The sequence below is a fragment of the Pelmatolapia mariae genome, linkage group LG5, assembly GCF_036321145.2.
Source record: "Pelmatolapia mariae isolate MD_Pm_ZW linkage group LG5, Pm_UMD_F_2, whole genome shotgun sequence".
Taxonomy (NCBI): domain Eukaryota; kingdom Metazoa; phylum Chordata; class Actinopteri; order Cichliformes; family Cichlidae; genus Pelmatolapia; species Pelmatolapia mariae.
In genome coordinates this window covers 344,836-360,122 of record NC_086231.1, presented here as the reverse complement: position 1 = coordinate 360,122, position 15,287 = coordinate 344,836, and the positions used below count along the sequence as shown (strand labels likewise).

The following is a 15,287-nucleotide window of genomic DNA, read 5'->3' as shown; positions in this document are numbered from 1 at the left end:
ACCCGTGTTAAATCATTCTTAATGAACAAATATCCGTCAAACATGCTGAGAAACGTGAACCTTTCTGTGGTTTATTTACAGCCTGCAGCACATTAGAAACAGGCACGTTTACATCCAGCCCTCCAAAATAAAAGCTGGGAGGTGTTTTATTGTGAAAAGTCAAAGTGACAGTGATTTAATGATCAGTGTGTTTTGATGGTTCATGTCATAAATCAGGACACACTGCTCTGCCCATAATCAGCTGACTTTAAAAGGTAAAAGTCTTCAGTATTAACGATCAGATTGATACTAACGTCTGCAGTGCCACCCAGCAGTGCTCATCAGTCTTCAGCGTTCAGTTCCAGTCTGAGTTTCTTCGCTGGCAGAGGCCCGTTGTGTTTGTCTGGAGCAGATTTAGGAGTTCAAACCTCACACGTTTTTATTTCACTGCTTCATACGATTCTTTCACAACTCCACATTTTATTTCAGCAGCTCAATTGTTTTCCTTTCCAGTCATATTATCATAAAATTACACCCCAAACACAACCTTCATCATGCAGAGCATCCTGAAATTGATCCCCGACCTTCTGATTGGATCACACTCACATGGAGTCTGCTACTGCTGCCCCCTGGAGGGCTGTCAGAGCACTGCGGCGGGACGGCGAGGCGCTCTTTACAGTAAAAACCAATAGCTTGAACTTCCAGTTTTAAAATTGATTTTGAAATCAGCATCAGGGATTCTTGTTTAGGTTAAAAAGCAGCAGGTAACCTCAGAGAGCACCGCCAGCTCGTCTCCTCCTGCACCTCAGTCTGAAGAGCCGACCTCACAGCGGGAGCCATCAGAGGTGCACCAGGACATGAGCCACATTCATATCAGATCTGGTTTTGAGTTTTAAGGACCTTCCGGGACCTTTATGCCCACCCTCCACCACCAAAATAACTCCACCACACAGAAGCTGTTCTTCAGACTGTATTTACTCATGTACACAATAAATTAAGCGCCATCCCGTCTCAGGGAATCAAACCTGCGGACACAACGTGCCCCTTATCACATGATCTGGTGTGGACCCGGCACAGGTTTCATGGAGACTACAGGTCATCAGCGGGCGAGGTCTCCGGCTCGTCTTCGTGGCTCGGCCCCGACATCTGCATGAAGAGCTCCCTCAGTTCTGTGATGTCATCAGTGAGGGACGGCAGGGGAGGGACGGACCGCTGCTCGCGTTCCTCGATGAAGTCCCAGAGGCGGACGCTGTTCATGAACTAAACAGAGAGACAGAGTTCAGAGACTACTACACCCAGCAGCCCCCCACTTATGGACAACAACAAGGACTCAAACTGACCCGCACACTCCCCTCCGAGCTCAGCTGCTTCCGTGGGCGCTCGGCCTCCGCCCGCGATCCGTCCGGGAAGGCGTGGAGGTACAAACACTTCCCACCAAACGGACACGAGCCACGGCCCTGATCAAAGTACTTACAGGCCTTCTTACTGCAAACACACACACACAGAGTATGAATGAAAGCTGAAAACACCTTAGCTACCTTTGTTTTCACCACCTGAAAGCACATCCTGGAAGATCTTTGGATCCTCTTCATAAGCGCCTGAGAGCAGGTGGGCGTGGCACAGAGAGGCAACTCACCCGACTCCGGACTTGAAGAGGTCTATAAGGTGGTCTTTCTCATCCTGGTCCTCCACCCAGTACATCGACGGGATGACGAACTCTGAGATGACCCGACACTGTGGACACGACCTGAAAGAAACAGAGAGGTCATCAAACCCAACCAGACCCAACCAGAGCCAGTCACGCCCAACCAGACCCAACCAGAGCCAGTCACGCCCAACCAGAGCCAGTCAGGCCCAACCAGACCCAACCAGAGCCAGTCACGCCCAACCAGACCCAACCAGAGCCAGTCAGGCCCAACCAGACCCAACCAGAGCCAGTCACGCCCAACCAGACCCAGTCAGGTCCAACCAGACCCATCCAGAGCCAGTCAGGCCCAACCAGACTCAACCAGACCCAGTCAGACCCAGATTACTGAATGGAGATGGAAATAAAGTGTTTCTTCTGTTTAGTTTTCTGAAGACTCAATGTGATGAAGATGTTTTTAAGTCACAGTGGAGAATGAAGCTGAAGCCAGTATTTGATTATCCAGGACTTTCTTACTTATGAGAATAGGGCTGTGCGATATGACCAAAATCTCATATCCTGATATAAGACATCTATCGTCCGATAACGATATAAATCACAAAAATTTTACATTTTCTGTAAATTCTGTGAATCTCGGGCAGCTCGACTTGCGTGAAGTGTTTCCAGCTGGGCGTCGTGTACCTGGAGTCGAGTGTTTTAACCGATGCATGAAACGATACATTTTTAGACATAAGTTGTAACGGCCGCCGTTTTCTTTGTGAGTATTTATTACACGGCGTGCTGCGGGGAAAAGTCTGTTCTAACGTTTGAGTCTAAGGTTTATTTTTTAGCACCTGACGGCTCTTTTTTGCTTCTCATCCGTCAATGCTCTGCATAGTCTTTCACGTGATTCAGTTTATTTTGAAAAGTCTCAACAGGATCTTGAGCTTTATTGTGAAAGGTTTATGTGGAAAATAAACAAGCGGACACGCGATGGTTTTACCATCGTTGTTGCTAACGACAACGCATAAAAACAGGCGCTTGTCCGTCCGTAGTGTGGTTATATTAAATATAAGAGAAAGAGAGAACTTTAAGAAATGAATAATAACTACAGTGACCATCAAAACCATGAACAAATATTGCTGTAAACAGTTTATTTTGCGACACCACGAAACAAACGATAGCGTAAAATGAAACGATAGACGTTTTTATATCGTCATCCGATATACAGTGGAACCCCGACTTACGAAATTAATTCGTTCCCGAGGGTCTTTCGTAAGTCGATAATTTTCGTAAGTCGAAGCACCCATCACGCCTTTTGAGTGAACGATAGGCTATAGGCTAATTGCTAACTGCAACAACAATACGTCGTTCCAGTGGAACAGCGAAGCGCAAGGACGAAAGCCAAGGGGGTTGTCACATGATTCGGAAGGCATTGTGGGCATTGTAGGCATTCTGGGCTCAGCCAATCAGAGCCAGCGGATTTCGTTACGCGGGTATTTTGCCGTAACACGGGCAGAAATATTGCCGTTAAGTGCCTTCGTAACTTGAATTTTTTGTTAAATGGGGTATTTGTAAGTCGGGGTTCCACTGTATATCGTTATATCGAACAGCCCTATATGAGAACATACCTGAGTGGTGAATGACAGGTGTATAAAAAGTGTAATCAGACGAGGCAAAATTGGAATTCTGAAATGTTTAATGTTAGTCTCTTTAGAAATTACAGAACATTTAAGAAAGACTTCCAACTGGAGAATTATTTGTTTAGTTTGATCGTTTGGGGTTTCTGGGTATATTTAGGTCTGGAGTTCGTGGTATCCCAGCTGAACATATCAAACGTTTAAGTGAATTTCATATTTTGGGAAAGCCTAGAGATGAGTGTCATTATTTAATATCTGTAGTTATTTTAAAATACCTACCTGTATGATTTAGGTGAAGTTTAAATGTTTATGAGAGAATTTGTTTAACACTGAGGAAATTATTATTCAGCAGACTTTTGTATTATATTTGCTCTTTGACTCAGGGAAGGGTCCTAACGAGAGTGAAACAAAGTAAAGCCCCAATCAGATCTCACGAGACACCATCAGTCTTGGTTTCCCCCCAGTATACAGAGACCCAGTCCCTGACCCTGGTGCCTGACCCCTGACCCCGGTGCCTGACCTGGTCCTGTCGGATTCTTACTTGATGATCTTGTTGTGGAAGTTTCGGGTGCAGCGCCACTTTCGGATGCAGGACAGACAGAAGATGTGATTGCAGGAGGACAGGATGCCGAACCGGCGCTCTGACGGGTTCGCCTTCTGCACCACCACATCCATACAGATGGAGCACACCTGAACAACAGGTAACTAATTAAGGCCGGTCACCGAGACAACCAAACCCAAAACAAATCAAACCCACCTTGTCATTGCTGAGCTGGGCCGCAAACGCCTTCTCCATATCGGCCTCGAAGGCCAGCAGACACATCTGCAGACAGACACGAGATCATTTACAGCTGCAGCACATCTGTGTGTGCTCACACTGATGAACGCAAAGAGGTCACTGAAACGCCATGAGCATGCACACCTTCTCGTGCGCTCTCCTCTGCTCGGGGTCCTGGGGGTGGAGCACCTGCAGGCCGCACACCTCGCACAGGTCGCCGTGGAGATACGTACAACTGTCCTCATAGAAACAGCGGCCGCCGGCAGCGTAGGGACACAGCTGGGGGAGGTCTGGGTAGGCCCCGCCCCCTGGAGGAGGAGCTGCAGAGAGCACAAGTAAACATCATCACGTGCTACCAATAAGAGCCAATCAAATGTGAGGATTCTCAAGTCTTACCTCGTTCCTGTGCCGAGGCGTCTAGACCCGCCCTGATGGCATCCACGTATGAATGCGGAGATGCAGTCGCTGCTGCTGTGACCTCTGACCCCGAGTTGTCTGACGGGCCCCTGAACACGTCTTCGACGCCCAGCACTGAGAAAACACAGAGGGGGCGGGGTTACCTGCGATCATTATCGTGACTCTGTAAGAGCTTCATTGTCTCCTCACCTCTGTCTCTCAGCACCAGCGTCTTCTTGGCTCCACCTCTGCCAGACCTACTTGCCCCTCCTCCTCCTCTTCCTCCCCCTGTCAGGTCCTCTGAAGTTCCGCTCCCTCCTCCTCTGGATGACAGCCTGATGTGATCATACCTGCAGCACAAACAGGAAGTGAAATGAGTCACAGTGATGCAAACGTAGGTGAGAGGTAGGCAGGGCCTTACCTGCAGCGCTCTCCGTAGGCACACGCCCCTCTCTGGTAAAACTTGCAGATGGTGGAGGGTTTGCTGGTGCTCGGGTCGTGGGAGAAGAGACAGCGGTTGCCTTCCCTGCACACGCCGTGGAGGAAGTACCTGAAACGCAGCACACCTGTGAGCCACAAGACCTGCTACTCTAGTGAAATCACTCTTGCAGTTTAACCTGTTACCTCAGTTTACTGTGTGTTTACTTCACATTCTGACCATTCAGGATCCTACTCTACCCGCCCAGGTGTTTCAGACCCCAGGGTGACAGAGAGAGGACATCTCTTTGTTGGACGGATGAATATTTGATCGGAGAGGTGTCAACCTCTTTGAACTTGTATAAGACTTTATTTTTTACTTTTGTTTTGAAAGTTATTTAAATAAAGTTTTTAACTTGTAGTTTTGTACACGCGCTACATTTTTCATCTTTTCATCATTCTGTTTGTGTTTTGATTCATCAAAGATCTTACAGAGGCCACGCCCCCTTTAATTGAGTTTAAACAGGTGAGTTCTAAAAACATTCTCCTCCTGTGCCCTTATAATTGTCTCTGACTCGTGATATGAACCCCAGATAAACTGTTAAAGCCTTCTCCAGTATTTAAAAGTGCATCATCTGCATACAGTGACACTTTTCCTTCTCATCCCACTCTTTTACGTCCTCTTTATTCTGTAACAAAAGTTTAATACAGGTGTTACAAAGGGGGAAATTATCTCTAGAGGCCAGAACAGTTTGTGTGTTAGGCTGTAAACATGTTTATTTCTGCTGTAAAGTTTTAACATGTCAGTCTGTGGGGACTGAGTCACTGCTGCCCCTGCTGGACACCAGGGGGACTGCAGCTGCAGTCTCAGCCGCTTCTGATTGGCTGTTTGACAGTTTGTTTCCCTCCCACCCCCTGTAACCTACCAACTACCGGAGAGCGCTCAGACTCGGACCAGCTTCCGGTGTTCCTGTGCTTGTTATTGAAGTTTCACGCCATCAGCGGCCGCCTTCATTTTCGCAGGAGGGAACGTTCACGTGACCCCGAGGTGAGCCTCGGGGCGGAGTCTGCCCTCTGATTTAAAGCTGCAGCTCTTTACGTGACTTTAAATCAGAAGTATCGATCCTGGAGAAGCTGATTAGTCTCAGCTTTCACTTAAACACACCTGGAGTCACTGATTAGTAATCGATCAGTTAGAGTTAGAGGCACACGCGCTGACGAGGACAGGCGAGTGCGGAGCTAAGAGCTAAAAACATTAGCACGAGGCTAACAGTCCGCGGACATCCGGGTCACACCACCGCGACACCCGACGACACTCAGACAGATCAGACACACACACACACAAACGCCCGCACACGCACGCACCCTCACCTGCAGGTCACCTGTTTGGTGCTCATCTTCCCCGCGGACCTTCAACGACTGCTCCGAGCTGTCACCGCGGTGCGCCGCTTAAACCGCTCCGACGGAGAGCGGCGGGCACAGCAGTAAGGTTCCACTTCCTCCGGAAGTACGAACCCGCGGAAAGCGTCTCTTTTACCACAATAATCACAACACAGTCAGTTTTTTTGTTATTTTGCAAGTGGGATTTTTGAAAAGCTGGAATGTGAAGGTCTCTGTGTGTTCGGTAATAAAATTGAGCTGAAAGTCTGTTTGAGTGTTTTCAGTTGGAGTTTCTTTGCCAGGGTCTGTCTGTCGCTGCTTCTTCTTTTCTTCTTTTTCGTGCTCTTCATGTCGTCATATAAGCTGGTGGTGTTACCACAGCAGAGAAGTTTCCTTCCAACATGCATCATGTTTGCAGTGTTTTCATTTAGTAAGTAAATAAAGTTAATTTATAATGTTCTTTTCACAGACCGGCAGTCATAAAGCAATGAACAACAATTACAACACAATAAAGAAAGAATCACGTTACAAAAGAATTTAAGGTAAAAAAAAAACAAAAAACCAACACACAAATAATGAAAGAATATCAGCAGAAGGGTGGATTAAACAGAAAGTATTCAACTGCTTTTAAAAGACTCCAAGAGTCGACTAAGCTGGAGTGGTAAACTGATAAACCTAATATTGTCTTTAATCGAAAATAAGTAGCCTGAACTCAGTTTTTATCAACAACGAGTTTTCATCCAAAAAGCTGATAAGCTCGGTTTATTTGAGTTGGCTTAAATTAGAAAAAGTGGTGGAATGTAACTAAGTACATTTACCCCATATTGTACTTGAGTAGATTACCACTCATAGGTCGCCTGCTTTACTCGAGCTTTTCAGAATCAGCATACTTTATTAATCCCTAGGGAAATTATGTGGGTTACAGTTGCTCCAGTACAGTAACATTAAGAAAAACAGACTGGACTATTTAACAATACAATATAAGGAATAGCACAATATATACAAATCACCAAATAATAAATATCCAGGGTTGACAGATGTGATTATAAATAAATATCAAGAAGATAGACATCAACATTACCGAATAAGAAAACAGTGTGTGCAAAAGGCTGTAACTGTTGCAGTGTTTACAGTGTGTTAGATGGAGGAGTTGTACAGGGAGACAACCACAGGCAGGAATGATTTCCTGTGTCGTTCAGTGGTGCATTGTGGGTAATATCAGCCTCTCACTGAGCGCGCTCCTGTGGCTAGCCAGCATGTAATGGAGTGGGTGGGAGGGATTGTCCAGCATTGTCTTTATCTTGGACAACATCTGCCTCTCAGACACCACTTTAAGAGAGTCCAGCTCCGTCCCCACAACATTACTGTTGTGATCAGTTTATTCAGTCTGTTGGCGTCTGCGACCCTCAGCCTGCTGCCCCAGCATGCAACAGCACAGAGGATAGCACACAACAGACTCATAGAAAATCCTGAGCATTGTCCGACAGATCTTGAAGGACCTCAGAGACTCTGGCCCTTCCTGTAGAGAGTAGAGGTTTCTTTGTCTTCCCTTTTATTCCTCTCTCTGTTGTTGCTTCACTGTATTTTATATTTTACTTCATCATCTGACAGTTTATGTTACTGTTGGACGTTTGTATATAAAACATGCAAATAAGTCCCCCAGGTGTGGATATAAGTGCAACTAAAATGATTAATTAGTTAATTTTTGATTTACTTTTTGTTTTTGTTTCTAGACAAAAACAAAGAACTACATCTTAGGTCACACAAATGCCTGAAAAATGTTAAATAAAACCAGATGAAATGGTCACTGTATTTATTTTATCTCATTATCGAATGATTTTGCAAAGAAACAGACAAAAGGCAGTCTCCCTTCAGCTGAAGGATGAAAAAAATATGGTCTGAAAATGTCACGTCAGTGTGTTCCTCCTCCCTCACACAGAAGGAGTGTGGCAGGTGGTGGTCAGGGCTATCCAGACTGACAAACAGGACGTTGAATGTCACCTCTCCGGTGGGGAGCTAGCCTGATACTGAGTTGATAGCTGAGTTTTCAACTAATCACCACCTGGTGGTGAGGTGGCTCAGGTGGCAGGGAGTATGCCGGACACACCTAGCGCACCCAAAAGCATTCTGACAGAGGCTGAGGATGGACATCGTTGAGGCTGCTGCAAGGAGCTGTGACTTTAGGGTGGTTGGTGCCTGTCGGTGGTAATGAGCATGAAGCTGAAGAGGGGTCCTGTCGGGGTTCTGTCAGGCTTGGTCAGCCATCAGGTGGTGGCCTCCAGCTCTCACTGGAGCAAATCATGACTGAGTGTGGAGTGGCTGAAATGAGAGTCACCACCTCTAAATCTGTGGCCACGATCCTCAGCCAGAAAAGGATGGAGTGCCCACTCTGCATCAGGTATGAGTTGGTGCCCCAAGTTGAGGAGTGTGTTGTTCATGAGAACGAGAGATGGATGGATTGGGGCCACAGCTGCAGTGATGTGGAGGGAGTCCATCCTGGTGAAGAGTCACTCAAGCTGGGCTCAGAGTAGAGCTGCTGCTCATCCACATCGAAAGCAGCCAGTCCACGTGGTCTGACTAGGATGCCTCCTGGCTGAGGGGTTGTGGGCGTGTCCCAGGACCAGCACACTCTGGAGTTCCCCTGGATGAGCTAGGCGAGGTGGCTGGGGAGAGGGAGGTGTGGGGGTTCTCTGCTTAGACTGCCAGTCTCCACGACCCAGCTGCAGATGAGTGGAAGTAAATGGATGGATGGCATCATGTTTATATCAAACTTACAATATTGTTTGGTAATAGTGTAATAATGCAGCTCGATTGTCTGTCCTGAGGTCTGTTCTGTAGCAAATACAGGGAAAACGTTTAAGAAAGCAAATAGGTCGGTGTTCTAAAGAATATAATTGTTTGCTTACATCAGGTGAGATGAGTCCTCCGTCACAGGTGGTGCAGTCAGTGAAGATGGTCACCTGCAGGATCAAGGTCATTGGCTCTCCAACCCACATCCACTGCCACTGTACTGGAGGGAAGCTGGGACAGTGTTAAAGACTTTCTTCAGGCAGTAATGGAAATAAATCACAGCTAAAAATCCTGGCACAACTTCACCTGCTTCCAAGGTGCATGGAGAAGATGAAAGAATTAAAAAAGCAGGAACTCCAGCAACACTTGAAGAAAGAAGAATAACTTTAATAATTGACCAACGCGTTTCGGCTTGTGGCCTTCATCAGGGTCATAGTAAAACATTGTAAAAAAATTGCTTAAATACAAGACAGGAAACAGAAAAAAATTCAAATTAACCAGTCAAAACTTCACAGATAGGTCAGCTGACATATAATAAGTAGGTATTGGTTAATTGGTTAAGTCACGCCCAAGTAAATACTGGACTAGAACATTAATGATGAGGAGGAGAGGGGGGTGACATAACCTCCATATGTCTGAAAATAATACATGCATGAATAGCATAAGAAGGATACTATAAATATACACACAGGTCAAAAAAATAAATAAAAATAAATAAATAAATAAAAAAAATGGGGCATGCATTAATTGTCAATACACCAAAAATGTTAAATCATTCAAAGACCCTATAGGTGACAAAACCATTGCCATAAAGGGCTTTATCACATGCAGAACTAAAAATGTAATCTACATGATACAGTGCCCATGCAATAAAATATATATAGGAGAAACATCCCGCCCTCTTAAAGATCGAATTAATGAACACAGAAGTTCGATCAAGAGGAATGATCTAACCAGCCCTGTTGCAAGACACTTCAATGTTAAACATCCAAATTCACCATTATTTTTCCTAGGCATTGAAGCCATTAAACTAAACCAAAGAGGTGGCAATATAAATTTTATCCGGAAAAAAAGAGAAGCATTTTGGATATTCCGTTTTAAGAGTCTGCACCCCAGAGGTATGAATGAGGATTTTTCTATCAATGAGTTTTTATGAATTACAGCTTTTTAAATAAATTTTATTTTTATTTTTTATCCTACTTTTATCAGTTAAATTACTCTCACATGAGTAATGTTTATTCAGTTAATCTTGTTATTTCAGCCAAAGAAGGCGTAGCGTTCTAGACATCTCATCTTTAGTCTACACTTCAAGTCTAAATTTTAGAGACATAAATTAGGATTTTTTAACAAATATGTTCCCATGTGTTGATGTAATCTTGTTTTCCAATTCAAACATGCTTTTACCATTAAAGACTGCCCCTTGTTGGTTTTTTATATATATATATATATATATATATTTTTTTTTTTTTTTTTTGACCTGTGTGTATATTTATAGTATCCTTCTTATGCTATTCATGCATGTATTATTTTCAGACATATGGAGGTTATGTCACCCCCCTCTCCTCCTCATCATTAATGTTCTAGTCCAGTATTTACTTGGGCGTGACTTAACCAATTAACCAATACCTACTTATTATATGTCAGCTGACCTATCTGTGAAGTTTTGACTGGTTAATTTGAATTTTTTTCTGTTTCCTGTCTTGTATTTAAGCAATTTTTTTACAATGTTTTACTATGACCCTGATGAAGGCCACAAGCCGAAACGCGTTGGTCAATTATTAAAGTTGTTCTTCTTTCTTGAAGTAATGGAAATAAACCATCCTTAAAATACTACAACACGCCAGCTTCTGGAAACAAAGTTACAGGAAGCCTAAACTTGGTTTAGAATAATTAAATCTGAGACTTTGTTTCATTGTGAGATTATTAAATATTTAAATATGCTAACAACTAAATATAACATTTAAATGTGATCATATTTAAAATATAATTAAATAACAAAAGCTACAGTGATGGCATTGTACTCGTTTGGTGTTCAGTAGAACAGGATGTTGGATGATCACCTGATTGTGGATTTGAAAATAAAAGTTGGGCTGACTTTAGAAGTGTTGTTAATTATTATGTTTAAATCATACAGTGTTTGTATTAAATGTTGTACCAGAAATCTCTAAAGTTCAATGAGATCAAACATAATGTGATTTAGTTGCATTTAATTAGTGTGTCAGCAAAATTTAAAAAGTTACCACAAATAGTTTTTTAATGCAGTAGAAGTTGAAATGTTTGTCAGAGGGTAAAAGTTCGTACTGCACAGTCAGAAACATTGAGCACGATGTCGTTATCTTCAGTAAGCATTACTTCGTTTTTTTGAGGCAACGAGTTCGCACAATTTTTTTAAGTTCTGGGAACTAATGAGAGCCTCGGTGCCCCCCCAACCCCACCTAATACTAATAGGTTAGATCAGTGGTTCTTAACCTTGTTGGAGGCACCGAACCCCACCAGTTTCATATGCGCATTGACTGAACCCCTCTTTAGTGAAAAATAAAATATGATTTTTTTTTCAAATTCAGGACATAGATATGTCTTTTACTGGTGCACGAAATGAGCCATGCATGTCATGGCGGAGGCTCTGGCGAACCCCTGAGACCGACTCACCGAACCCCTAGGGTTCGATCAAACCCAGGTTAAGAACCACTGGGTTAGATAGAGCGCAAGCAGCAGTGTGTTTGATGATGAGTAGTCTGAGGTTGGTATGTGGGATCCCACAGACATGCTGTGAAACACGCCTGAATCTTTCCGTAGGGCCTGTTTTATTTACAGCCACATTAAAACTACAGATGCTGAGCCGAGTGCTGACGAGCACATTTACATCCAGCTCTTCAAAATAAAAGCTGAAAGGTCTGTTTTATTGTGGAAAGTAAAAGTCACTGCGATAGGCAGATTGAGGCCCACAGGCAGCAGCTGGTGCTGACGGAGGGGAGGGCTGGTCAGCCGTGTCGTCATGGAGGAGATCAGGGAAATGAAATGCGATCGGCTCATCTGGTGCAGAACCAAAACATGGAGGAGACGATCAGAGAGTCTCAGGACAGGAAGCTGCCCTGAAGCAGAGCTGCTTCAGTCACGTTCAACGTGATGATAAAATCTGATGATGTCATAGCAGATCTTCTGACTGTGTCAGAGTGACGGGAACCTCTGGTTTCCATCTAAGTGAAATGTGATTGGTCGACTTCCAGTGAGATGCAAATCTGTCATCTGACTTCGAAGCTCGTGGATCAGGTGTTCCTGACAGGTGAGACGGAAAAACTGAGGCGTGTCCTGTGTGCTCGGCCAATCACAGCTCAGTGACGACTGCAGCCAAAGCCGGCTGTTCTCCTTATTCTCTGGAAATAATGACAGTTGTTCTCAAGTTTCTCTGTCTTTTATTTTGTATGGCACTTCCTGCTGTAACGCTTATTCAAAATGCTGCTGCCCGTCCCTTCACTATCACATGCAGCATCTTGTCTTCTCATCATCGGCTTCCTGTTTATCACAGAAGTCCTAACGTTGGCTTATGAACGGTCCTGCTCCTCCATACCTCTCTGATGTTCTTCAGCCTTATATTCCCTCGCCGGCCCTTAGATCAGCTGACCAGCTGCTTTTGGTTGTCCTGAAAACTAGGCTGGAACTTGGAGGAGAACTTTTTCAACTGTGTCTCCCAAACTTTGGAACACGTTGCCTTTAAATATGAGACAGGCATCTTCGCGTCCTGTTTTTAAGTCTCTTTTTCCGTTTGGAGCGGTGTGAGTTGATGTGCTCTTTGTTTTGTTTTTGTGCAGCATTTTGTGTTTTTAAATGTGCTCTTTAAATAAAAGCAGGCCTGTGATTACAGGACATTGAAATCCCAGAATGCACTGCAGCTCAGAGCGACACCCGTCTGCAGGCCAGGTCCCGTTTCCGTGACAACACTGCCCACGCAGTCCAAAGGTCGCCTTGTTCGAGGGGAAGGAGTGACAGGTGAGCCTGGTCACGTGACCATCTTTGTGACTGCACCCACAACCCGATAGGCTGGGGCCAGACAGTGATGTTATCTGATAGGCTGTAACCGCGCAGCCGGTTGAAAAGGAGAAGGAGAGAAGAAGAGGAAGGCAGAAGTCAAAGAGGAGAAACGGAGGAGCAGAACAAGAGGAGACGAGAGAGGAGGAGGTGATGGAGCGCAGCGTGATCCGTCTGACTCACTGTCAGAAGGAGATCTTCTGCTTCTCTGTGCCGGAGGAGTGCCCGAGCTGCGGGGAGGAGCTGAGGGGGAGCAGACTGCAGGAGGCGCCGGTCAGCCTCCCCTCCCCCTTCACCAACGGGCACAAGACCTCCTGCTGCCTGCTGGTCACACCAGCACACGACAACCTGGACAGGTAACACACACACAGGTGAAAGTACTCAGGTCTTTACACACAGGTGAGCATACTGCCAGGTACACAGTCAGTGTACCCAAAGGAACATGAAGCAGTTTGAACCACTCATTATACTGGACCAGGTGATACAAGTATAACCAGTGTACCCAGTAGAATTACTAAACCAATCCTACCAGTCCAACCAGTGTAACCAGTCTAACCAGTGTATCCTGCTGTTTGATCCTCAGAGACTTTGATGGGGCGGCTGATCTTCACACCGGCATCTCCAACACCAAAGGTAGGTCTCTGAGGTCAGGGGTCACCTGGTGATCGTGGGCTCAGGTGCGAGGAGGCGAGCAGACAGGTGGAGGCTTGGTCAGGTGTCGTTTCAGCTTCAGATCAAACTTTCGCAGACAGTCACCATCCTCTCGCAATAGGACGCTACATGATCGCTGACCACGCCCCCGACCTGCCATATCCCTGATTTCATCTAATCAAAGACGTTCAAACACATCTCAGTGAGGTCACGGCGACAGGAAGGACGAAGGCGAGTGCAGAGCGTCAGTGTGAGTCGGCGACTTTACCGACTGACACCAAAATCAAACTTTCAGACACGTTTAAACATCTCAGACAGATGTGATGTGATCCTCCCACGCAGCGCCTGACTGATTTCAGCTCTGATCTGCAGCCAAACAATGATCAATAATCAATGTGATCGATGACCCGTGGCCAGTGTTCAGCTCCTCCTATCTGTGTGCAGGTGTTGTGTATAACTACACTCGTGGCGGCGTCCGCAGGGATCAGAGCGGCTGGGAGCGCAGCATCAGCGTCCCTCTGGTCCGACCCGACATGTTCCACCTGCTCGCTCAGTGGGACCAGTACCTGGAGCGCTTCTCTGATGGGCCTATGTGGGACCCTGCCTGGCACAGGTAACTCACACCTGACTTTCCTGACAGTATACCTGAGAGCTGTTTGAAGGTAGGAAGCTTGAACGCGTTCTGTCGTTATGAGCCTCCCTCGCTGTCAGACAGGTTTGAGGTGACCCGCAGTGGTCGCCAGACACAGGTGTGTTTCGCCGCCACGGCGCCGTCACCACCATCACCACCATCACCACCATCACCACCATCACCTACAGGTGTAGAAATCTCGACAGCTTTTCTTTCTGTGTGTCGCAGGTTTGATGAAAACAACCACAACTGCTTCAGCTTCTGTTTGCACTTTGTGAACAGCGTTCTGGCAGCCGAGGGCCGCGGCGCTCTGAGCAGAGACGACTTCACCCACACCTTCATCCTGCCAAGGATGAGGAGGGTGTCCAAATACACCACGCTGTACCAGCACATCCAGAAACACCAGTTCTACACGGTGGACCGACAGCAGCACGCTCAGGGGGCGGAGCCCAGCAGCTGAGCAGCTGTCATTGGTCACATGTGATGCTTCAGTGTCAGACCTGATGTGCAATGAACTGAACTTTACACACACACACAGACACACACAGACACACACACACACACACACACAGAGACACACATACACATACACACACACAGAGACACACACGCACACACACAGACACACACACACACACACACACACAGACACACACACACACAGACACACACACACACACACACACACAGACACACACACACAGACACACACACACACACACACACGCAGACACACACACACAGACACACACAGACACACACACACACACACACGCAGACACACGCAGACACACACACACAGACACACGCAGACACACACACACACACACACACGCAGACACACACACACAGACACACGCAGACACACACACACAGACACACACACACACGCAGACACACACAGACACAGCTTTGGTTCATGTCTGTGTGTGTGAGGATTTGAACCTGGGGCTGCTCGTCCTCCACCTGATCTTC

The 15,287-nt window shown here is 45.9% G+C and overlaps 2 protein-coding genes across 2 annotated transcripts; one reads left to right on the top strand and one right to left on the bottom strand.

Annotated features, from left to right (window-relative positions):
* Positions 1-936: 936 nt before the first annotated feature.
* mkrn2 (makorin, ring finger protein, 2) lies at positions 937-6,358 on the bottom strand. Its single transcript, XM_063472761.1, has 10 exons — positions 6,206-6,358; positions 4,839-4,967; positions 4,628-4,767; positions 4,418-4,552; positions 4,166-4,341; positions 4,001-4,066; positions 3,785-3,933; positions 1,616-1,726; positions 1,320-1,464; positions 937-1,239 (listed from the first exon to the last, which is right to left on the bottom strand). Exons 1-10 carry the CDS (start codon positions 6,229-6,231, stop codon positions 1,069-1,071), a joined length of 1,248 nt encoding a protein of 415 aa, XP_063328831.1. The 5' UTR covers positions 6,232-6,358; the 3' UTR covers positions 937-1,068.
* Positions 6,359-13,180: 6,822 nt separating this feature from the next.
* LOC134627440 (MKRN2 opposite strand protein-like) lies at positions 13,181-14,772 on the top strand. The gene is made up of 4 exons (XM_063473503.1): positions 13,181-13,386; positions 13,614-13,663; positions 14,126-14,294; positions 14,541-14,772. The coding sequence occupies exons 1-4, from the start codon at positions 13,184-13,186 to the stop codon at positions 14,770-14,772; spliced, it is 654 nt and encodes a 217-aa protein (XP_063329573.1). The 5' UTR covers positions 13,181-13,183.
* Positions 14,773-15,287: the final 515 nt, after the last annotated feature.